General features: G+C 34.5%; 1 protein-coding gene across 5 annotated transcripts in view; it reads left to right on the top strand.

Moving 5' to 3' along the window:
- LOC115218393 (pre-mRNA cleavage complex 2 protein Pcf11) overlaps positions 1 to 21975 on the top strand; it is a 28405-nt gene extending 6430 nt beyond the window's left edge. Inside the window, exons 2-16 of one of the 5 annotated variants that reach the window (XM_036508394.1) lie at positions 3508 to 3636; positions 4078 to 4257; positions 5708 to 5866; positions 6287 to 7872; positions 8230 to 10202; positions 10295 to 10486; positions 10829 to 10956; positions 11056 to 11120; positions 12388 to 12571; positions 13182 to 13224; positions 13341 to 13456; positions 13811 to 13903; positions 14234 to 14353; positions 21794 to 21799; positions 21963 to 21975. In XM_036508394.1, coding sequence (XP_036364287.1) covers positions 3508 to 3636; positions 4078 to 4257; positions 5708 to 5866; positions 6287 to 7872; positions 8230 to 10202; positions 10295 to 10486; positions 10829 to 10956; positions 11056 to 11120; positions 12388 to 12571; positions 13182 to 13224; positions 13341 to 13456; positions 13811 to 13903; positions 14234 to 14320 — 4935 coding nt within the window. In that variant the 3' untranslated portion in view covers positions 14321 to 14353; positions 21794 to 21799; positions 21963 to 21975. Of the gene's footprint in view, positions 1 to 3507; positions 3637 to 4077; positions 4258 to 5707; positions 5867 to 6286; positions 7873 to 8229; positions 10203 to 10294; positions 10487 to 10828; positions 10957 to 11055; positions 11121 to 12387; positions 12572 to 13181; positions 13225 to 13340; positions 13487 to 13565; positions 13677 to 13810; positions 13904 to 14233; positions 14354 to 15154; positions 15940 to 21793; positions 21800 to 21962 lie in introns of those variants that run through there. The other 4 variants (XM_036508393.1, XM_029788180.2, XM_029788181.2 and 1 more) reach the window with 4 other exon arrangements.
- Positions 21976 to 25814: the final 3839 nt, after the last annotated feature.

Here is a 25814-nt window from a genome sequence, read left to right on the forward strand (position 1 = left end):
TTTTACAACTAGGTGTACTCGACTGTTTTGAGAGCAATATTTCTAGAACAAGCTGCTGGCACTTTGCTTGTCTTTTGCCCTAAACATTCAGGCCATTTGTTGGGGTCCAGTTTTCATCTGCCTCCTATTCTCACTTAGCTATAGAATAGAGGCAACCTTTGTATCCATGGTTTATATAGTTATGTATAAACCCCTTGGTAGCCACTTTAAAATGTTCAAACAACGGTTTGTTTGGAATGTCAAGGATTAGAACCTTTTGTCCAATCAGAGACTGCCAGTAACTTAAAATCCACCCAGTTCTTGCTACACCTTGATAAGTGATAGAGAAGTGACTCATGATAAAAAGGTCATTTAGCCATAAAAATGGAATCTCTAAGTAAAATATGTACATTTCAAGCTATCTAGGACCAAGCACTGAATAAGAACTGACACCGAATAAAAGAGATTCTGTAATTCAGCTCCTTTGGTATCACTGGTGTGATAAAACAGTCCACCCTGTATGATATGCAACAACAAAGCCAAAAAGTATCATCAATCAATAACTTAAACCCTTTAGACTTGCACTACCTATGGACACTTAACTGTCCAGCTAATTGTTCACGTCATATTTATTGGGAGTTAGTATTACATATATCAACTAACACTTAGCCAATTCCCACGGCTTTGTGTTTGTAGTTGTGGGCCTAGGCTCAGTACCATGCAGCCCACATTCTATATGTTCTTTATGCAGTCTACCTTGTGCATAGAGCCTGAGAAACTTTGGATGCCTTTAAGTCAACTAGGTGTGTGTCTATGTATAGGGATAAATTTTAAGAGTTACTATTTCCTTGATGATAAGTTGTAACTATTTCTAATAAACGTTTAAGGATCATTGGTATTGTTCATTTGAAGTGTGTGTGAATCCTATACAAGCTAAGGTAGGTAAGTACACACTTGAATGGTTCTAGTTTGGGTTATGGTTTGAGTATCAACCATTTAACAAAATTGAATTTTCCAGAACTAGATTAAATTGGCTGTGTTCAACAAATTTTATCCCTAGTAAAACTTGAATCATTTGGGTGTGTATTTCACTCTTGCTTTTTGTGGAGTTGGGAAGCAATATGCATTTTGTATGTGTGTATTGAAGGTGCTTGGTATTGATTCTCATGTTTTGATGAATGTTCAAGTAATTTTTGTGGTCATGTGAACTTTTGTGTGAGTATGGCATGATGGCGTATATGACAGTAATATTCTTTATTTTGTTGAAAATATAAATTAAGTGCATTTGTGATAAGGGGTTACACTTGTTTTTATCCAATAAGTTTGGATTTTGTATGTGCAAACACAGATACATATGTAAATTAATAAACTCAAAACTTATCTTAATTACACTTGTGTGTAATTTTCTTTTTTCTCTTTCTCTTTTTTTTTTTTTTTTTTTTTCCAGACAGGATGGTGACTCAGTAGTAGAGTGCTGGCAGTTGGGGTTATATTATTACTATTAGTATCACAAGAATGAATGCATTAATTAGTTTATGAAGTACGATAATTACATATCAGAGGTATTGATTAGTTATGCTGTAAATTTTACCCAATAGATTATTTATGAATGGCTGCCGCTCCATCCAGTAAATAATTGTTCATAATTTTAGTCTTTAGCTTGATGAAGAAATGGCTGAAGAAATTTTCTCCCTTGAAATTATTTTATCATATATAACTCAAAATGTGATTTCCATTTACTACGGAATCATTTTGTTTAACCGTGGGTTACTGTGAAAATATCTCAAAATGTTAAATCAGTATCCCAGTAAAGGTAAAATTGAGTATTAATACAAATTAAGAACTTTTCATTGTAGTAAAGGTACCCTCCTTGGACAACTCATGGGCTATCTGTTCTGTTAATAAAAAGTATGTCCAGATAGATTGCTGATGTATTAATAACTTGTCTTTGAAACAGCAATAAACAAAAGTTTATAATTATTGGCCACTTGAACCTTAAATTTACTGTCTTGAATTACAGTATCGGAACAAAAAACCCGTGAAGCATAATGCGTGTGTCTAAGCATGTAATGCAGATAAAAAAAATAATAAATGATTAATGGGTTATCTTTGAGTAGAAATAAAATGAATTTCATTTGAATTGGCTGCTTTTACACTCTCTTACCCTGAGAAGCTACATCATCTCAAGCTGGATTCAGCAAAAGTATCAAGAAATTTCAGCTGGCGTTTGTTGAACAGTTAGAAACTGTATTAGTTTATAAGAATAAATTATTGCCAGTCAATATGTCTTGCCTTCTGAGTACTTAACATGCAAGTTTGTTTTGTTTTTATCATAAATGAAGTTTCAATTTTGAACAGATGCAGGTTTAGTTGATCAAGTTGGCTGGCAGCATGTTTTTCAAAAATTTCTATTTTTAAATAATTAGCTTACTTTTGATGCTAATTAATTATTATTTTAACATATTGTGATTATAAAGTTTGAAGTTTATGTCGCCAACTTTCTCTAAACTTGTTTCTTTCACTCTTGAGAGGTTCCCAAATCAATTAGATGGTTTACTGTGAAATGAATGTTCTTTATAAGAGTTATTGTAACAACAACTCTGAATAATTTTATGTTTGCTGCTAATGTTGGTAATTCATTTAATAATACAAAATCTGATATAAATTAACATGTATTTTAATTGCAAATCATAAGATTGTTTGTTTTGTGTTGTTACAAAACTCTTTGCCATCTATTTTGGGAATCTTTATTGGGTTTATTTTGCCTTAAACTGGCTAAGTTGTATCAATGGAATCCATTCATTTTGCAAAATTACGAAGAAACCCTGTTGTGATTCACTGGACAAGAATCATTTTCCATCAGATAGTGGAGCTTGAAGAAGGAGCATCAAAAGAAAAGCTGTAGGAATGAAGATGCTACACACTTTCTTAAATGAAGATGGTTTTCTGATTATGCATTTACATGTGAAATATAGGGCGGTGTTATTTCTTTTACACCGTGCTGTAACAAACATTAGAAATTGATAAACAGGTGGAAAACATCGCTCCTGCTGATCATTGATATTCTTGGTAATAAATACTTCAAAAATATTTTTGTATCCTGGATTTGTCATTCTTTGTTGGCCATTTACTAGGTCATTTCTGACCTAAGGAATGTATCTTATAGTAAGCATCACGATTCCTTCCAAAGCACCTGTTAAGTTCCATTCTTTTGGATGTCAGGTAAGAGTTTGGACATTTCTTCATACTCTTTATATTTCAATTATATTTTTAAAGTAAGCTGTGTAATTTGGCTCCTTGCCAATATTTAACAATTATTGACATGTGAATTATTTCAGTGTATTTTCAAAGTCACGGCTTACTCAAAACACTGAACTTGGTCACGCTAGTTCATTTATATAAACTGAATAATCGAGCATTCGGTTTTTTCCCCTCTCCCTCAGAACTTGAGATTATGGTGATTTATTTTGTGTTCACATTTCCAAAATATCATATTTCATATTTTGAGTCTGTTTTTGTTCTTTTCAGGTGAAACCATCACAGAAATTGCCAGTTCTATATTTGATTGATTCGATAATAAAGAATCTGGATGATTGTGAATATCCTCAGCTTTTCAGCAAAAATATAGTTGCTATATTTTGTGATACTTTTGAAAAGGTTAGGATGAGTTGCAGTGATTTTTATGTAGATTTCTAAACCTTAATATTCAGATGGGTGGGTTTTGTGAAAGGTAATTTGGATGCTCTTTAGTTGAATAAAGTTTAGCTTTTTTTTTTTTCAATTTTGATTATCTCTAATTTTCAATTCTCTTGTATTGATTGCTTTATTAAAGAATATATTTCAATGATTTTGTGATGTGCTTTATACATCAGATGTTTTACATTGAACAGAGAACTTAAGTTATCAATTAATTAGTTTGTAAAGTTACTTGGCTATTTTTCTATTTTGAGTTCTTAGTACTGTGCCAAGTAGATTTGCTACACATTAATTCATTTGCTGAATATGTTTGTAATGGAAAAGGTTTCCGAAATGTAAGAAGATTGACAGACTGACTATTGGGTTTGTATTGCTAAATATACAGGTTTTTTTGGTATATAGGTGGATGAAAAAACCAGAGGATCCATGTACAAACTTAGACAGACTTGGCAGATGTTTTTCCCTAACCAGAAACTATATGCACTTGATATGCGCGTGAACATGTTGGATCCAGCTTGGCCCATCATCGCAGATCCTCCTGGACAAGGAAACATACATGTGAACCCAAGATTTTTAGTCCAGGTAATAGATATGCTGCCAGCTCCAGTTGATGAATTTTTACCCCCTTTCCCTTAGTTACAATAAAAGATTAGTCAATTCCATTTTTACTAACCTATTACGTATTGCCTTGTCATGCGAGGAGTGTTTCAGTTCTACAGAATTTTGTTGCAGTAAATTAGCTTATTGTTGAAATTATTGTTCATTCTTAGAGAAATGCTTTTCCAAATTTTCATTTTGCTTCATGGAAATTTCTTATATGTATATATATTTTTTTTTACTGTGGTTGCATTTAATCTGTTAATCCATAATTTATCCAAAATCATTCCTTAGTGTATATGTACCTGTTTTATGAGGTCAAAGCTTCATAACGGTTTGTTAGGTTTTCCCCAACTGGGATCGTGTATTAAAATACAAGTTGTCACAATTTTATTTATAAAGTGTATTTTTTTAATTAACCTCCATTTTGAGAGTGTTTATCTGGTAAAATGTTTAGTTGTTGCCATTTGGTTTTCGGAAGGTACTGCTGCAGCAGTAATGTACTGGAGTGAGTCACAGATTTTTGTGGCCTTTTAAGTAGTCTATTTAATCAACAGAATATTTATGAATAGGTAGATGGAGGGTTTTTTTGTAAAAGAGTATAAGTGAAAGGTTGCTTCATTATTCAGAACATACTGATTTCTTTTATTAGCTTAACTATTATGCAGTATTTGCCATATAATTTTCTAGAATCAAAGAATTCTTCCTTTCATTTTGTCATTAGTAAGTGGTTTGAATTCGTATTTTTCTCTGTAAATTTAACTTTGTTTAGAATTGATTTGAGGTATTTATACTCTTTAGTCACCATGGTAATAAGTTAGGTGTTGTGTTTTACTGCATAGAGCCAGGAAAAAAATTTTTCTTACTCAGAAGAATATGTATACAAAATAAGTCCTGTCATCATCCAACTTCCCTTTCCCATTTTGTCTGCTGCCTGTTTTTTCTATGTATATATAAATTGTTTGCTTCATATTTTACCCATCTTAAGCAGCACAATTAAGATTTAGAGTTCAAGCTAATTGAATATCTCATTTGTCCATTTCCATGGAAATAAACACTTCATGTTCATTTCAGTTGGTTTTAATAGACTTATCTCATTCAGATTAACTGGTTTGATTTTTTTTTTTTTTCAAGTAGTATCCTTTTCATTTCCTCCACTTGATAAGTATTTGAAGTTATTCTAAAAGGTTGGGCAGTAAGTTTGTTTTTTGAAAGACAATGGTTTATAAAGGATGGTAGTAATAAAAATTAGGTATTTTCGTTTGTGATTATCTTGATGTCTCTATATTTATTAAATTAGCTACTGTCCATACAAATTTGAAACGGCAAGTTTCACAAATAAGATCATTGCTAATTTCAATAAAACTTTACATTTTATTAACCTATCGAATGTTCAGTAGTCAGGCAGCTAATTAATGCTGTCTTTTCTGAACAGAAAGAGGAAGAAAGAAAACCTGTTGAGCAACCAGAAACTTTGATGAGAAAACAGTTGATAGCTAAGCAGCAAGAATTACTGGGAATATTGCAGCAGCAGGTGGACCATGACTCAACAGAGCCTTCAGCTAATTCACCAGAACGTATCAACAAGCACCAGGTAATGGTGTGCTGGGTTCTATTTTTCCAAACAGAAAATTGCGACTACTAGGGTGTGGGGTTTTTTATTTTTTTTTTTATGCAGTGTTTTTGTTTTTAATTTATACAATAATAGGGACCCCTTTCATTTTATATGGTAGGTATGGATTAAACTTTGAAATAATCTAGGTTGAGGTTCCCCATTCCTAAGAAGCATGCATGTTATATAATGGGTTGTATTGTTTGTAGTTGGATGATGACTTATATACATACAGTATTGCTTTAAATATTCCTTAGATTTTTTTCTATTCAAACTTTGTATATACGTCCCTTTGACTAATTTATTTTTTATTTATCGTTTGCATTTAGTTAGCTGTGCTCATTTTAGTGAGAAATTAATAGTAATACTTATTTTCCTTCTTTTTTTTCTCTCAACCCATAGGACAATGACTTCTCTGTGATTAACGATTCATCAAATGCACCAGTTTCCAAAAAAGCTAAATTGCCTTTACCTAAAACCGATTTTGTAGCATCACGTGATCAAAAGATTAATAATAGGCAAGATAATACAAGCTTGATACAGACTACCCCTTCTGTAACACTATCTGCCAAAGCCAGAGACCCACGTCTAGCCAGAGATCCGCGCTTAGCATCTAGAGATCCTAGGATTCAAACTATTAGTCGCAAAAACAAAGAGGAGTCTAATAACACGGGAGCAGCTGAAAAGGAGTCTGCAAATACAAACACTCTTGTTCTCAAATATAGTTTACCATCTAATATGCATAATTTCGATGCTGGTGTGTCTCCCTGTCATACAATTCCTGTCTCTAGAGACACACAGAGGCTAGAGATTACTCCCAAAATAGCTATTGATGATTCAAATGCCATTAAAAAGAAATTGCCAAAGGGTGAGATAGATGCTACAAATGAACAGATGTTTTTACCTAGCCTTCCTTGTGATTCAGAAGTAAGACATCCAACAAGTATTTCTTCAGTTCCTGATAGACTTTTAGGTAAAACCAATTCTGGAAATTTCATGGAATTAAGTGCCACTGAAGATTCAAGGTTTTCTTCTGAAGGCTCATCGATGGATGTGACACCACAGCCATCAAACACTGTTACACCTCATTCAGCTCTCAGTAGTTCTAAATTAGGTGAGGAATCTGTTGATTTAATAAACAAGCCTATACAGTTTTCTGGAGATTATCTCAAAGCAGATACTTGCATTCCAAGTAAAACACTAAGTGAAGAAGACAAGCATAGTGATAAATACCAGACTGGTGATAAGATACGATCTTCGTCGAGGGATCGACAAAAGGCCGGTGATGATGGGGACAAATGCCGTAGACGGGATGACCGAGAGAATTTGCGCGAACATGGTCGTCACAGTCGAGACTTTAGAGGTAGTCGGCGTGGTGAACGTCGGGAGGATGATACACGAAGATTTGGTGATAAGGATGAAGATAGGCGTAATCGACACCGAGAGGATGAATATCGTGACCGTAACACAGATAGGTTTGGGCGTGAGCGACGTAGTAAAGATAGGTTTTCTAGTCGGTACAGAGATCGCTATGATGATGATGACCATGAGAGATCTAGATGGCGAAGAGGTAGAGACCGATCTCCTTTTCGGCGTTCGCCTGAGTCAAGTGGTGCACGTAATTGGCATCAGGAAGAAAGGAAATATAAAGATCAAAGATCTGACATGTGGAAAAACTCTGTAGATGGGCATATGTCTCACAATGATAATAATGACCAGATGTCTTCAAAAGGGAATCAAATGCGTCGCAGTCCAAATCATAGCAAGTCTATCTCTAGCAATAGTAGGCATGATAATTCTGGTCCCAAGGAAAGTCTTAATGGGAAATCATCTGATGAGAAAAATCTTAAGAGAGATAGGGATTATAGAGAGGTCTCCCTAGTAAATGCATCTGAGTGTGGCTTGTCAGGACCAACTAGTCAAAAGCAAATTTGTCCAGATCCAGGAATTGATGTGCCAGAGTCTTCCAGTACAAAAGAAGATTTAAGGTTAGTTAATATATTTCATCTTAAACGTGGTTATTAAAATTTGTTCTATCCTCTGAGTCACTGTGTACATGTTGCACCTGTCTGAAATCTAAATTGCATAAAGTCTGGTGATTTATGTAAAATCCCTTTTGATACAAACTTTCAGTCTTAAGATGAACATTGAAATTTTGTGTTGATGTATCTCCCAAACACCAGCTTAATAATTTTACTGAATCATTTTTCTAAATAAGTTTTATTCACTTGATATTTTACATGAGTATATTTAAAGAATAATGCCACTATAGTTCTCTATGCAACTATGTTTATGATCATTCTAATAGATTTGTCTTGTAATGACTATTTTATAATACTTTTCAGTGATTTATTTGGTAAAGAAGATCAAGATTACAGAGTACCACCTAGCAGAATGAATGATCACCACGTCCCGTTTATGAGAAGTGGTAGTCACTCAGGTTGGGCAAAATTCAAAGCAGATCATCCTGATAACTTTGCAGAGGAAAATGATGCATGTACAACTCCAAAGGATATTGATGAACGCTACAAAGATGTTGATATGCGTTGGAATTCAGGTCAGAGGCCCGGCTGCTTGCAGAATGCATTTAAATCTCCATATTCTGGAAGAACATTAGATTCTGCTACGAGAAATGAACATACTAACTTAATTATAGGTGCAGCGAAACTAGCTCAGTCAGGCAAATTGTCTCATGAAGAGCATCAGTTATTTCTAAAGCAAATTGGTAATTTGCAGAATACTTATGATAAGTCTAGTAAAGATCTTGATCATTATGAAGATGGTCAAAATTTTGATCAAAGGTCCCATGACATTAAAAACTACCATGTACATGATCAGATAAAATCAAACAAGTGGGTGTCAGAAATAAATTCTGACGTTAATTCCCACAGTCCTCAAAGAGATACATCCCATTTATTTCTCTCTAATCATCATCAAGATGCTGATATGAGAAATCAAGTTAATGAAATGCCTCCATGTATTGTCCCACTTTCTAACCAACCACATCCAGTCCACTCCAATAATGCACCTTGGGGTCCAGGTCCATTAATGCAACCTGATTTGGTAGATCCACGATGGAAAGGAAATGCAGTTGTAATGGATAGTGAAATGTCTGAAGTTGTGATTGACCATAAACCTTATGAAGTTGTACTCAATGGAAAGCGTCGAAAAATTAGGTTGCATGGAAAAGTATTTGAAATGTTTGCTGATGGTAGAGAAAGAGCTATATCAATAAACAACCACTTATATTACCGATTTGGTGAGGATACTAAAGATGTACAAATTGATGGTCGCTGGCACAGAATACATTATCAGGGCCAACCTAAACATTTATGGATTGATGGACAAAGTTTTGAGGTACGAGTAGATGCACCACCAAGGCGCATTGTTCTTAACAAAGTTGAACACTTTCTACACATTGATGGAAGAGATATGATGATTTTTGTTGATAGAGTAAAACAGGGCATATTTGGTGGACCAACAAGGAGTATATTTATTAACAATATTTGCCATGAAATACGTTTTGATCCTCCACCAAGGCAAATTTTGATTGATAGTAAGCAATGTGAATTAAAATTGAACTGCCGTATACCTTTTGTTGTTATTGATGGCAAACCACATGGTATCAGGTTTGATGGTCCAGATCGGGAAATTATCATAGACGAAACTCCATACATGGTTCCACTTGATAAACCAATTAAAATTCGTCTTGGCAAACGTCCTCATTTTCTTGCATTTGGTGGCCCTGCACATGAAGTTATTATTGATGGTAAATGGTTTGAAGTTCGATTTGACGGTCCACCAGTAGAAATACATCTTGGTAACAGAACACACACTGTCATGCTGAAAGGGGCCTCTCCTACAGTAAAAATTCTCGGAGAGTTGCCTATTACCCCTGAACCTAATAGACCACAATTTACTTTTGGTAATTCAAATATGTTTGCTCCGGCACCTCTAGTTAATAACTTTAATCGACCAAGAGTACCAGATAACTTTCAGCCAAGACCTCCACATTGGGATGTTACTTTTGAAAGGAGACAAAATCAACCAGACACAATGACAATGATTCGACCATCTCATTTCCCACCAGAGAGACCTTTGGAAGGTTTACGGTTCCCAACAATATCTCCCATCATTGGGTCAACTTCTGTACAACCACTTCCAGCTCCCAGTTTAATGAATAGTGGCCAGCCACCATTTTATCCCAACATGGCAGGAACTATCGCTATCCCACCACTATCAACCCTTCCTCCAGGTTTAGGTCCAGTTCCAACACCTGCACCTCCACATCAGTTTCCACAAATTACTTTTACAACAGGTTAGTGTTAGTTACGTTAATCATTTTTACATATTTATGAAAAGGTGTTGTTTAAATTTCATCTAATATTTTTTTCCTAATATTTCTTTTAGCTGGCTTCGGAAATATCTCTACTCCTGCCATATCATCTATTCCAGTTACTCAAACTGCTCTTGCAACAGCCAATATTGTTTCTAACACTGTACCTGCTCCACCTCTCACAGTAAATGCTCCTACATTGTTACCAGGCCTAGCATCCCTTCCTTCAGCACTCAACAAAATAGGTCCACCTCCTAATAATTTATGTAAGTAACTATTTGAAATGTTCTTGTACTAATTATTCTTATTGTTCATTCCATATGTGTGAGGGAATAAAGTGAAATGTTATTTTTAAAACTTAAATAATTACTTTATCAGAACAGATTTATAATTAGCTGTAAGAGCAATACTTTAGTCTTATAAAACTGCATATTTGTAATCCATACAGAAGTATCGGGACTACAGATGTAAAAGAAATCAAGTTTCTTTTCTTTTTCTTTTTTTTTTTTCTTGATAGAGAAAGAACTTCAAATTTCTAATTAACATCATTTTAATCTTGCTTGAAAATCAACATATAGTAAATTGTGTTTTTTTGTTTTTTTTTCCAGTAACAGTCAATCAACCCCAGCCAGTAACACAGCCTATTGATGTTGCAACTCTCTTCCAAAAACTTGTCAGTGTGGGTATTATTCCAAATAATGCTGTCAAAAAAGAAAAGGAAGAGCCACCTGAAAAGGTTTATATGCTAATTCATTTAGTTATGTTGTTTGTTTGTTTGAATCTGCTTGTTACTTGCATTCTATCTTATTTTTTCTTTGTTTTTTTCTTTTTCTAGGAAAAAGAACCAGAACCTGAAGTTGTTCCAGATTTAACTGATTTCAAAACTGCTGAATTAAAAATGTAAGTATGATTTTCTTTTTCATGTAGCATATAAAAGTTGCAATGGTTGTAAAAATCAAGTGTTTTGTCTCTTTACTTTTGAAACATAGTTTTCCCTCACTCTTTGCTCCACATTATTTTTCATTGCTGTTGCTATTATATCGTTAGTGGATTTCTTCAAATCGAAATACTACTAAAGAGTACTTTTTTTTCCTCATCACTCCCTACCCCTCACACACACACACACACACCACCACAACTAAGGTGCATTCAAAGAAGTATTTTAATACTTGGCTTAATTTTTGTTACATAGGTTTATTCACTTTAAAAAAATTTTTAATCTTTTTAATTTCAAGCTGGCTTCACTGGAAATATCTCTACTCCTGCCATATCGTCTATTCCAGTTACTCAAACTGCTCTTGCAACAGCCACTACTGTTGCTAACATTGTACTTGCTCCACCTCTCACAGTAAATGCTCTTCTGTTAATAGTTTGGCAAATAGGTTATTTTTCCTCTTACAAATTACTGAGATGGAAGTACCCACTATTCCCTTAACTTTCAGTAAAATTATTCCTTGAATATAATCTGTTGACAGAGATAGATTCAAATTTCAGGTGGCACCTAATACTTATTTATTGTAAAAATAGATGGATCATAAATATGCACACAAATGAAATACAGGCAAAATATTAGATCAGAATTGGAAGTGTCTTTCTGAAACAATGCTGCTTTTGGTACAAGAATTCTCATAAATCTTCTAGTGTATTTTTATGGGTAGATGGGATTTAGGATTCCGTTAAGAAAGGAATGTTTAATTTCTAGAATTTAAATAAAATTTACATGAAACATAATAAACCAATGTGGGAACCTTACTGTAATCACTCGACCTGCTAGAAGTAGCAACCTAATTTTCTCAAATCACTTTCTGCCATCTTTAGAGAAATATATTAGCGAGTGTTGTCCTGGATATGTGCAAAGATGGGTTAGTGATAAAGGCTCGGCCTGCTCAACCAGAGTTGCTCTTAAGTTAAACAATAGCAACATTAAGCACAAAGTTCAATTATCAGTTCTTGCATGAAGGCATAGTGCAAGGATTAGAATTACTGCCAATAATATAAAGACTTTCATTACCTTGACTTCTACAATATTAATTAAATCCTTCTGAATATATTTTTAAATTTACAAACAGCAACTAACACCAGTATATAATTAATTGATATTGGTTTGTAAAAATTTGAATTTAGATTTTTCATTTTACATTTATTTTTTTCTTTCTGCCTCTTGTAGAAAATATGTACAGTTTATTAATGAGATATATGATGGCATCCAGTGTTCTTCATGTGGTATACGGTTCACCGTTGATGATACAGAGAAATATCGAGAACATCTTGACTGGCATTTTCGGCAAAACAAAAAAGAAAAAGATGATTATAAAGTTGCTAAATACAGGAAATGGTATTATGAGATTAATGTAAGTATTTCTGCAGTTGTTTTAGTGTCAATCCAACAACTAGTTAATATTTGTTTGTTTATTCCATAGAACTTATTTGTGGAACTTCGGGAGTAGTTTGAAGGCTGAATGTCAATTTTTCCCCAACAATTTCACTAGTGCCAGTGTCACAAGGTTTGTTGGATCCTGTCAAACTGTCCAACCCCTGCCAGCATCAAAAGTAGATGATGATGGTAATGTGCTGTCACCGCTAAGCATATGATTTGACTGAAATACAGGAGTTGTCTATTCTGTAGGAAAAATTGTTTCCTTTCTGTTAGTTTTACATTGTTTATGATAAATGTCTTGTATGGTAATAGAATTCTGTGTTTTCATGATTTGTTTTTTTAGAGACTGCTACCAGTTTATCAGATTTATTTTGAAAAGGTATTGCCATTGCATGATGTGCCTGCTGGGTGCTGGTTGCTTTAGTTAATAGGATGAAATTAAATGACTTAAATTAAGTAGGCCTAAGAAGAACCATTTCATGTATGGATGAAAAATAGATGATTACTCCTCAGTGGTAAAATATTTTTTTTACATTTTCCCATAAATCAAGCCTAACAAGTGATTTTTATTCCTTTCTCTTCAGGAATGGATCCAGTATGAAGAAATTCAAGATGATGAAGAGAAAAGTAAGTTATATATGTTTTTGTTTTTATTAGTCTTTGTGATAAGACTGTGCTGATAATAAACTGCATGCTCATTAAATATCTTTCTTTTATTAATTCTCAACTCTTCAACTTTTTAGATCGCAGCAACTTTTTTGAAAATATGCTGAATTCTGTTCAAGAACCATCATTTGTTGGAGCTCAAGGAAATAAGGTTTTGCAATGTCCAGCTGCCACTGGAAATGACACAGATGATGTTAGTGGTTTATATTTTTTCAAATTCCATAACCCTATTGCTACCAACCTGTTTAAGACAGCCCTTGTCCTACAGTACAAACTTGTTTCAAGCAGTCTAATTTTAAATCTTCTATCAAAGTTCTTTGTTAATTTATGTTCTAAATACCAGCTTAATAATGACAATTCTATCATTAAATTCTTCATTTATTTTCAAAATTATATAAAACAAATGCAGCATATTTCAGCAGATATATAGTAGCAAAAGGGTTAAGATATATTTACTATTGTCTTCAAAATTTGTTTTGTTTTATATTTTTGGTTTCAAATATATTGTAATACATGGCTTTTTTTTTTCCTCCATCTTTTCTGATAGGTCTGTGATATTTGTAGTGATCCTTTTGAACAGTTTTGGAATGAAGATGAAGAAGAATGGCATTTAAGAAATGCTATACGTGTGGAGGGAAAGGTGTGTTAAATTATTATTTCAAAATGGTACCCTCTGTTAATAGTTTGGCAAATAGGTTATTTATTTTGATGCAAGTGTATAATTTGAATGATATTCCAAATACTAATGATTTAATGATGAAATTTGAATGTTACATATTTCCAGTTAGTTGTAGACTATTAACATCAAGATTTCACCTACCATTTTGATTGCTTTCCTGTGTAATTTTAAATTTATCCAATATCATTTTGTTACAAAATATATTAACTTATTGTCAAGTGGGCCCATTTAAAACGGACCTGTTATATTTGCTTTTTTAATTGTCACAATTACTTTTTATCTATTTAACAGACTTACCATCCTGTTTGCTATGAAGATGTAAAAGAGGTAATTTTCTGGATTTTCTTTTTAACTTCTTTGATTATATTAATGGATTAGGTTTCTGATTGATTTCTGAGATGTGTAGTTTTAAAAAACCAGTTTTTGTCAAGTTTGACTTAATAAACAGTATCGGTGATTATTGTTTCATTGGTTTAAAGACCTATATGTTATAATTGTTTTGTTTATGTTTGTAGTACAATTGGTGAAAAAGTTACTGATCCTAAGTAGTAGTCACTCTGCATTTGAATGTACAAGAAATATCCAGCTGCCTCACTCACACTGGACAGAAATTAATTTCAAATTGTTTCAGTCAATGTTAAAAAGTCTCTCTGTTCTGTATCTTAATTTCATAGTAGAGCTCTTTCGTAGATACAAAATTACATTTAAATCTGCATTTAATACTTGTAAAAGACCAATGCATTTTTAACTTTTAAAATGATTTTTATTTAAATAATAATAATAATAATAATAATTGTGTACAGTGCTCAGGTGCACTACAACTCATCTAAAGTGTATATATAATCAGGTGTAGTTTCGGCGGATTTCGGAAAGCATGAGGGCCTTAAAGGATGCAGTGTCATGGCAGTCAACAACTGACGCAGGCAGTTTATTCCATGCTTCAGCAACTCTGAGCGTGAAAAAATGTTTCCGAAAGTCATGGGAGCTGTGTTAAGTTCAACTATAATAAGAATAGTATTTCTAACATATGTAACATGTTTTCTTTTCAAATTTTTTTTACTTGTTTGCTGTAGTGAAGATCATAGTGTCATCTAGATAGAATAAAATGGTGTGATTTTAAGGTTTCTTCAAAACAGCTGTATAATGTGGAATGTTAAATTTGTTTTTATTCATCTAGAAGTATTGTACATTAAAATATTGGCTGTTTTTCAGAATATTGAACAAACATCAGCAGATGTCTCTTTAGATACACCAGAAAAAAATCCTCTTGAAGAACAACTTTCCAGCTCTGCACCAAAAACCGATGTTGCTACAGCTGAAAGTACAACAAGTGAATCACCATCATCCACTACAGTAACTGCTGCGACTACTTCAGTAAAAACTGAAGATTCAAGTGAAATTTCTGCAGAATCAACGACAGCTTTAGTAGAAGTAACAACAGCTGTGGTATCTAGTACTAATACAGCTACCACATTGGATTCTAACATCACAGCTCAACCTATCACCACAATTGTTAGTTCTTCTGGGTTAAAACAATCCAGTCTGTAGAACGGTTTCCTTTAGTGACATAAGAACATTTCTGATGCCTACACCATTATTTCTCTGCTGGCAAGAAATACCTTCATAAAAATGATGCGCATCAGTGCTATTTAATTCATCTCTCAAGGACAATGCTGTTCGTTAACTACTGTTTAAAAACCATATATCCCATTTGAAGTCATCTTTTTTCTTCGTCTTCCCTCTTTCTCTTCTGAAGCATTCACAATGTCTGCCTGAAGTATACCTTTAGAGTAAGAGGTGAGAAAATTGTATGGTTGTTAAGTGTTTACTTCTGTTTTCTGGCCAATGTATAAATATGAGTTGCTTATTTATGTCAAGGCCAATGTGATACATGTTACTGTGATGAATATTCCAAGGAAAGGGCTGTGATACATATTTCTTCCATGGCAGCAGTGTAAACGGGTAAATTAATAAAACCAATTATGAAAGAAAAGGAACTCGTTTGTTTGTTTATACCAGTTTTTCTTAAACCATGGTGTTATTACATAAGCATGCATACACACACACACACACACAGATGTATATGTCTATGAAAGAGTAATGTGAAATAAGGATATAGAATATGCAGCTACAACAGTAAGCTCTCCACTTGGAATTGGCTACCAGTTTAAAGGTGTGTATAAATCACATGCATACATAAACCCTAATCTCAACAATGTGAAGTGTAATTTGGTTAATTGACTGTGTTTTCTGTTATGTACAAGGGGGTGCTGAAAAGTTCTTAGTTTAGGGTAAAAATAAATACAGGAGTGGATTTGGTAGACAGGAACTGAAAGAAGCCTGTCAAGTGTGTGTGTCCTTGTTTTTGACATCACACGATAGTCAAGAGCAAGCTTTGCTTGTAGGTTACAAAACAGATGTGTTGTGCATCTATTACCATCAGTAACTCTAGAACAGCATGTTCTTCAGAGACAATCATAATATAGAGCAGTCTCAAGATACCAACGATCAAATTAACATAATGAATTTCAGTCAAGTTAGGCTTCAAGATTATTGTTAGAACTTTTGTCTGGCAGCAAATGTATTCATTGGTTTGTAAATTGGGAATGTTATACAGCATACTGAAGTAACTTGGACATCCACATAAACATATATATATATAATTGAAAATTGCTTTAGTATTGGAGGGAACTGCAAGATACTCTATATATAAAGTGGAGAGTAAATTTAACTATGTGACTCATACAAGGCTAGTATTCCTTGGGAATGCCTCAATATATTCATTTAACCTATGCTAGCTTTAAAAATTAAGCATCAGTTGTTAACAGGTGCAGGAGTTGCCTGGTGGTAAGTAGCTTGCTTACCAACCACATGGTTCCGGGTTCATTCCCACTGCATGGCACCTTGGGCAAGTGTCTTCTATGGCCTCAGGCCGACCAAAGCCTTGTGAGTGGATTTGATAGACAGAAACTGAGAGAAGCCTGTCATATATATATGTATGTATGTGTTTGTGCCCCCAACATTGCTTGACAACCGATGCTGGTGTGTTTACATCTCCATAACTTAGCGGTTCGGCAAAAGAGACCAATAGAATAAGTACTAGGTTTCCAAAGAATAAGTTCTGGGGTTGATTTGCTCAACTAAAGGTGGTGCGCTAGCATGGCTGCAGTCAAATGACAGACAGGTAAAAGAGAAATATAATTGAACCAACCAGACATGGTTAAGAAGTTTGCTTTGCATCCACATGGTTTCAGGTTCAGCCCCACAGTATGGCAAGTCATCAATAGCTCCAGGTCAACCAAATGCCTTATGAGTGAATTTGGTATATAGAAACTGAAAAGCTCATCATATGTCTCTGCATTTGTTCTCCACATCAGATAACAACTGTAACTCAGTGGTTTAGCAAATGACATTTCCGTCTTCCTTTTAGACCAGGTATCTCTGAAACTACACAAACTATATGAAACAACCACATTTTTTTTTTCACCAACTATTAAATTCAACCTCTTCTTGTGATGAATTTAACTACTACCTTCAGCTCATATGTAGTAACTCTATTAGCGCAGCAAAGTCTAAAATTGTCTATTAATCCCGTATAATGAAGTTAATAATCTCCCTTACAATAAATTGGAGTTTAATGACAATAACAGATTGATATAAAGCCACAAATGTCAAGTCTAACTTAACACTATTATTATAAAAATGTAAATATCTTAATAACCTCGCATTTTCTTTAAAACGTATATATATGTATGTGTGTGAATACATATGTATATAATACCTCAATTTCAAATTCAAAATTTTAATCCTCCCAAATTACAAAAAAATGATTATTTCCCTTGTAAAACTGTCCACTAGGGGGAGACACTTGTATGTGTGCACACACATATTTAGACAGACAAATATGGTTAAACCACTCTCTAACAGTATAGGTTTTGTTAGGAGGAAGCTCAAGAAAAAAATCACCATATGGTATCAGTAAGGGTGAAATGCTTGGTATACTACTCTGCTTTCAAACAATCACAGCTGAGACAACAGCTTGAAACTGCTTTTGCCGGTGAGAAATGGTTACATCTCCAAGTCTAAATGGGACATCCCTAACTTGTCAAATGAATGTTTGGTCAGTGGTATTTAAATAACTAAGAAAATAGTCATGACCGTTAGCAATTGAGTAGTTTACATGATAAAATGATGTATCTACATACAAACTATAAATAGATACTATCATTTTACTTACACTTTTCCATGCTGGTGTGAGTTGGACAAGTCCCATAAGCCCAAGAGCTTATTTGGAGTTACTACGCTTCTTGATTGGTTGGGAAACATGTCTTGTTCACACATCCCATTTTTTTGGCATGGTCTCTATGGTTGAATGTTTTTCCTATCACCAAACACCTTGCAGAGTGCGCTGGATGCATTTTATTTTGACACTAGCTCTAGAACTGTTGTGTCCTGGGAAGCCTTTAACCCTGTAGTATTCATATTACTCTGTCAAATGTATTTAATCACATTATTTGGAATGAATCATGCATTATCCCGTAGCTTTGAGATTTCAATGATGTGATTGTTAGAATGACATTGTAGAGTAGACGTGATATGCCAGATCTGGCCACTTTGAACATAAGGCAGATAGAATATTTGGGTTGGAAATGGCTAGTTTGAATGATAAAGGGTTAAATAGTTCTGAATACTGTCTCCATTCATTCTCTGACACAAGAGATGTCTCACCCTTCAGAAGACAGACAATACCTTCTTCCCTGCATTTCTCTGCTTGTTATTTTCTTTCTCATACAACTAGATGTGTGATGGGGTCTATAATTAAGTTACAGAATTTTTTCATCCAACATTGGTCTTCATTGTTACTGCCCATAGAGCAACATATTAATCCTGATGACATGGGCCAGGACAATTATCCTGTGGTTCACAATGGCAGTACAGTCTGTCTTGTATATGGTTTGCCAGTCTATAGGGATAGGCTGGCATAATAGAGTTTTGTAGAGATAGTGAATAGAGACTATGCAGGGTCAAGAAGACATTTTAGTCTTGTTGAGTTGATGATAATCTCTAGTGCAGGTGCCATGATAAACTACATCCAGTACATTATGACTGGTGTTAAGAAGGAAATCCAGCTAACCATAGGAGTCATGTCACACTTGGACATACAAGCAAGACGTGGTTGGTTCTCAAAACCATCTAGGAGGGCAGTAACTTCAGTAATGGGAAACCTTGTTAAGTTTCAAACCACTAATCTTTCCCTTCACTCATGGTAGTTTTTAGCACATTTATTTCATTGTTCTACACATCAATACATTTTATCTATGCTGAAGAGAGGGGACCTGGTTGTATGTGACCTCTTTGATCTGTGTCATTATTTCATCACCTTAGCTTCATCATATAAGCTAGCATAGAATGAAGGCTTTTCAGCTGATAATCTAGATTTCTAATCAATACATTGTTTGTTCTTTTAATCCTGTGTCCAGACAATCCAGAGTTATAATAATAATAATAATAATAATAAATAATGAAATTATTGTATACAGTGCTCAGGTGCACCACAATTTGTCAAAAGTGCATATAAAGTAAATGCAGTAATGTACAAATGAATGGAAAGTGAACAGTGTATGAGTCAGATGCATGCTTGCATGTGTATGGAGGGGAGAAAATCAGGTGTAGTGTTGGTGAATCTCAGGAAGCATGGAGGTTTTGAAGGATGCAGTGCTCCGGCAACTAACAACTGATGCTGGTAGTTTGTTCCATGCTTCAGCAACTCTTAGCGTGAAAAAATGTTTCCGAAAGTCATGGGAGCTGTGCTGTTTTCTGACTTTGTAAACATGTCCACGGGTGTTAGACAGGTGGAGTTTGAAAAGGTGCTCAGAGTTATTGTTTGTGAGATGGCTAAAGATCTCTTTCTTTAGTATGAACAGACAGGGTTTTCCTTCATTGCCACTACTACTTCAGCATGAAAGCCAAACTCTCATTCTAACCAGCAATAGTGACAATTCTTGCTATGTCCAGCTCTCTACCTGGGACACTCACACACATGTAGTCAATTGTTTCTACACACATTTAAATAATGCATTTCTACTGCATGCACACACACACACACACACAATAATTCATTCCACAAGCACAAAAATTAACTCAGGACTTAACTTATTTATTGTAAAGATATTTTTAACTCCACATCTCTGTTAATATTTTAACTGTACATTTTTCATTCACAAACAAAATCTATATAAAAAAACTCAAACTCAGCTCTGTTCTTTTTATTAAGCATATCCATTTGCCTACATTGCATTGCCCTCACACTTCAAATAAGAACTGACTGTAACTGTGATTATCTATCCAACTCATGCCAGCACAAAAAACATTTAAATTGATACTGATGAAAGATTGGTACCCTCTCTAATATTGTATCTAAATAGTATTAAAAACCACTGTGTATAAGGATTGCCTCCATTTAAGTTCATGTGATCAATGGAGACACAACAGTGTGGTATAGATTTTTATTATAAACAATACATAGGTTAGCAATAAATGACTTCAAAATAAGAACTAGACAGACCTAGAAACATAATATAGTCTGGAGAAGGAAGACATGGAAGATGAAAGAACCATCAACCTAATGTAGATTCAGAGATGTTCTAACTAAAACATGTCAGGCTATACTCGCATACTCTTTTACTTGTTTCAGTAATTGACTGTGGCCATGCTGGAGCACCGCCTTTAGTCAAGCAAATCGACCCCAGGACTTATTCTTTGGAAGCCTAGTACTTATTCTATCAGTCTCTTGCCGAACTGCTAGGTTGCGGGGACGTAAACACACAAGCATCGGTTGTCAAGCGATGTTGGGCAGACAAACACAGACACACACACATGCATATATATACATATATACGATGGGCTTCTTTCAGTTTCCATCTACCAGATCCGCTCACAAGGCTTTGGTCGGCCCAAGGCTATAGTAGAAGACACTTGCCCAAGGTGCCATGCAGTGGGACTGAACCCGGAACCACGTGTTTGGCAAGCAAGCTACTTACCACACAGCCTATGTACAACTTAACTTGTAAATGGAGTTGTAAGAGCCCTGTTGTGACACAGCATGTCTTGGCATTTTAGATCTAGGGGACCCCATCCCTCCCCAGGTTTGATTATAGCTGGTTTCTTTCAGAAGAACAGAAAGAGACAAATCAGCCTTGTTACATGACTGGTACTTTATTCATCGACCCCCAAAAGAATAAAAGGTAAGTTTGAGCTTGGAGAGTTGGAAAAGCTACTGCCAAGTAATCCATTCAACACTTTATGATTCTGCCAACAGGCTACCTTGTTGGTACACAAATGAGAATCAAGAAGATAAAGACTTATAACATAGAGAACAACTAGAAGACAAACTACTGGCCAGATCTGTGGCTAGTAGAAAATTCCAACCAGATGAAAAGTGATACTGTGGTGGAATAGCACTTTAAATGGAGTCCTAAAAACTGGAAGGAATGGGACAGCAGAGATCAATACTAAGTAACAAATATGAAAACATAACATTGATATCTTGGATTTACAAAATAATGCATGATTAATTCAATACAATGTGAATAAATTAGTCATTACATTTGACGGAGTAATCTGAATACTAAAGGGTTAAAGTTGAAAGCAGCATAATTGCATGTATAATTATGGATATGAAGGCAGGAAAAATAGAAAATGGGTATCGACTATAGGAAACAGACAGAAAGAAATTTATACATGGCCAGATATGTTTTTCACATGAAAATGAACATCACTTGCATAACGGCGATGTTCATTTACACAATTGCAAGTTAACAGGGCACACAAACACAAAAAATTATTATATATATGTGTGTGTGTGTGTGTATATATATATATATATATGTTGAGTCATAAGAAACTATAAGTCGGGTAAAAGATGCACTCGTATATCTGTCAGAAGAGCAGGTATATTATCTGAAATGTATAGTATTAAATATCCATCATGGTTGATCTAACCAATTGGTTTCATGTAAAGAATATAATGGAATGTCAGGTAACAAACCGATTATATAACTTTATGCTCATCAGAGTTAGCTGACATGGAAAGGAAGCAGTCACCATATTCCCTTTCATATCAGCTCTGATGAGTGTAAAGTTATATAAACAGTTGGTTACTTAACACTCCATTGTATTCTTTACACAAAACTGATTGGTAAGATCAGCCATAATAGATATTAAATATTATAGATTTCAGATATATATATATGACTAATTTCTTTGAGCTTCTGTCTATCAAATCACTCACAAGGCTTTGATTGGCCTGGGACTAAAGTGGAAAACACTTGCCAAGGTACCACACAGTGGGATTGAATCTGAGACACATGGTTATGAAGTGAATTTCTTAACCATACAGCCACACTTGTGCCTATAGATATATTTGTGTGTGTGCGTGTATATATATATATATAATATATAAAATGAGATAGGGGTTGTAAATTCAACCCTCCATGGGATAACATATATCCAATATACTGCTAGAGAAGTACCCAACAAAGCTAATACATAAATGCTAAGAATTGCGATGCAATTAATTCATTTACTGTATTAGGTGGGCAAAGGTAAAATTATTTTTACCATAAAGTTAATAATACAAAATGAGAAAATGGAGAAATATATCTAAATCATTCATCAACTATCAGATAACACCGAATCATATACTTTATTAAAACACTACACAAGAGCATTAAGATTAGACATTAATACAGTACAATAATTACAATCAATATAATGAGATATAACTAAATAAATATAACAAGATATAAAATACATATACATTATAACTGACAGCTGTTTCGGCCATGCAGATAAGTATGTCTCATTTAACCTATTAGCCATATATTGCAGGTATAAATGAGACATTAACAAAAATATCTAACGGCCTCTTCGGAGATTCTAATGTAAGTATGAGTACATATCCAAAAATCATTTACATATAAATATAAATATGAGTGCATATATACTCATATCCTTATATATATATACACATATATACATATACATAATAATATAAAATAATATAAATAATATAAATCAATATATATCAATAAACATAATAATGTTCTATATTGAATGTTACAGTTCCTCAACAATATTAAGAAATTACAACAGATATATTCATACTTAATGCTGACATATATAGTAAACAGTTCATTATATTAATTTGTGTTACTTTACAAAAAGTCAATAATGTTAATACCAATACCGTTATCAATAACAATAATGTTAGCAACACTGAAAACCAATAAATACCACCATAGTATTTGGTCTTGTTATATTTATTTAGTTATATCTCATTATATTGATTGTAATTATTGTACTGTATTAATGTCTAATCTTAATGCTCTTGTGTAGTGTTTTAATAAAGTATATGATTCGGTATTATCTGATAGTTGATGAATGATTTAGATATATTTCTCCATTTTCTCATTTTGTATATATATAATATACATACATACATCAAGATATAATTGTGGAGAGTGTATTGGAAATGCTAACGAAACACTTTCTCTTACTGAATCTGTAAAGAAAGTGGTATGGAAGTGCTATTATGAGAGGCTACTGAATGTGAAGAATATATAGGAAAGGGTCTTATCTTTCCAAAGTAAACACAAATGTGGCACCAGCCACATCCAGCCCACATATTCTACCTATTTTATATAAAAACTGACCAGATCCAACCTCTTACACCTACCCTAATATGTCATTCTACAAATATGAAAACATACCATTGAAATCTTGGATTTACAAAATAATGCATGATTAATACAATACAATGTGAATAAATAGTCATTACATTTGACGGAGTAATCTGAATACTAAAGGGTTAAAGTCGCTAGCAGTATAATTGCATACATAATTATGGATATGAAGGCAGGGAAAATAGTAGGTCTATCAGGGGATAGTTTCTGAGTTGCTTAAAATATTAGGTGAAGTAGGATGTATGTTAGTCACTTGTGTAATCAATCAGGAAGTTTTCATACACAATCTGTACAAGGGAATAAGGAAGAAGAGATGAAGTTTTAAAGCAAAGAAATGAATGAACAATTTCAGCATAAATATTCCGGTGTTTGGTTATTTATTATCTAAAAGGAATAATTTTAGATAATATACCTCATGATATCTTCTGGATAATACCTTATACAATGGAAATAAAAGAAAAGGTTAATTTCACAAAAATAGATCCTGTGGAGAAAAGTAAGTTCAAAGTTAGAGAGTGACAAAATTAGTAAATATTGATTTCAAATTTTGGTACAAGGCCAGCAAGTTTTTTTTTTTTTTTGGTGAGGAAGGAAATAAGTCGATTACATTGACAAAACAGATTCCATCACATTCCAGGGGAAGAAACTAGAAGTAGTTGATAGTTTCTGCTACCTAGGTGACCAAGTAAGTAGTGGAGGTGGATGCTCAGAGAGTGTCACCACTAGAATACGAATAGCCTGGGCAAAGTTTAGAAAGCTTCTACCCCCCACTGGCGACAAAGGGTCTCTCGCTCAGAGTGAAAGGTAGATTGTACGACGCATGTGTGTGAACTGCCATGCTTCACATTAGTGAAACATGGGCTGTGACTGCAGAGGACATGCATAGGATTGAAAGAAATGAAGCTAGCATGATCTGCTGGATGTGTAATGTCAGTGTGCACACAAGACAGAGTGTAAGCGCCCTGAGAGAAATGCTGGACATAAGAAGCATCAGATGTGGCATGCAAGAGAGACGTTTGCACTGGTATGGTCATGTACTATGGATGGATGTGGAGAGATGTGTGAAGAAGTGCCACTCCCAAACAGTTGAAGGAATCCGGGGTAGAGGTAGACCCGGGAAGACATGGGATGAGGTGGCCAAGCATGACCAGCAAACGTTGGGCCTCACAGAGGCAATGATGAAAGACCGAGACCTCCAGAGATATGCTGTGACTGCGAAAACCCGTCAAATAATGTGAGTTCATGGCTGTTTCCTGCACCAGCTTCCCATAGAAGCTTCAGCCCATCCATAGTACCTTGGATCACAGGATGGCCTGCTCTGCTTACCTTGGATCGTAGGGTGACCTGCTGTGCTTGAGGAGACCTATTGAGTCAAGTACATCAACATCAAAAAATCAAATGGAAATTGTAGTTGTGATACCTATGCTGGTGGCACGTAAAAAGCACCATCTGAATGTGGCCAATGCTAGTGCTGCCTTGACTGGCTTCAGTGCCAGTGGCATGTAAAAAGCACCAACTGATCGTGGCCATTTCCAGCCTCCCCTGGCACCTGTGTCGGCAGCACGTAAAAAGCACCCACTACACTCACAAGTGGTTGGTGTTAGGAAGGGCATCCAGCTGTAGAAACACTGTCAGATCAGATTGGAGCCTGGTGCAGCCTCCTGGCTTTCCAGACCCCAATCGAACCGTCCAACCCATGCTAGCATGGAAAACAGGCTTCCACACAGTTTCCATTTACCAAATTTACTCAGAAGGCATTGGTAAGCCCAGGGCCATAATAGAAGATACTTTTCTTAAGTGCCAAGCAGTAGGACTGGACCCCAAACCACATGGCTGCAAAACAAATTCCTTACCTACATACACAACCTTCTCTCCAAATATATAAAAAAAAATCAATAAAGCTCAACAAGAATATAAATGTGTGGTATGTTGGTGTACTTGAGGAGAATAAATATCTAAAAACATTTTGGGAAAGGTTAATCATTAGAAAAGAATGAGAACAGACGAAAGTAGTCTTTAAATGGATATAAATAGAGAGAAAAGGAGTGTGAACTAAAAGAAGAAATGATCAGATGGACAGGTGAAAGTAAACAAGTAGAAATGAAGTTGAAGTTGTCTGCGACTTATAA

This window comes from Octopus sinensis, linkage group LG13 (genome assembly GCF_006345805.1).
Source record: "Octopus sinensis linkage group LG13, ASM634580v1, whole genome shotgun sequence".
NCBI classification, from domain to species: domain Eukaryota; kingdom Metazoa; phylum Mollusca; class Cephalopoda; order Octopoda; family Octopodidae; genus Octopus; species Octopus sinensis.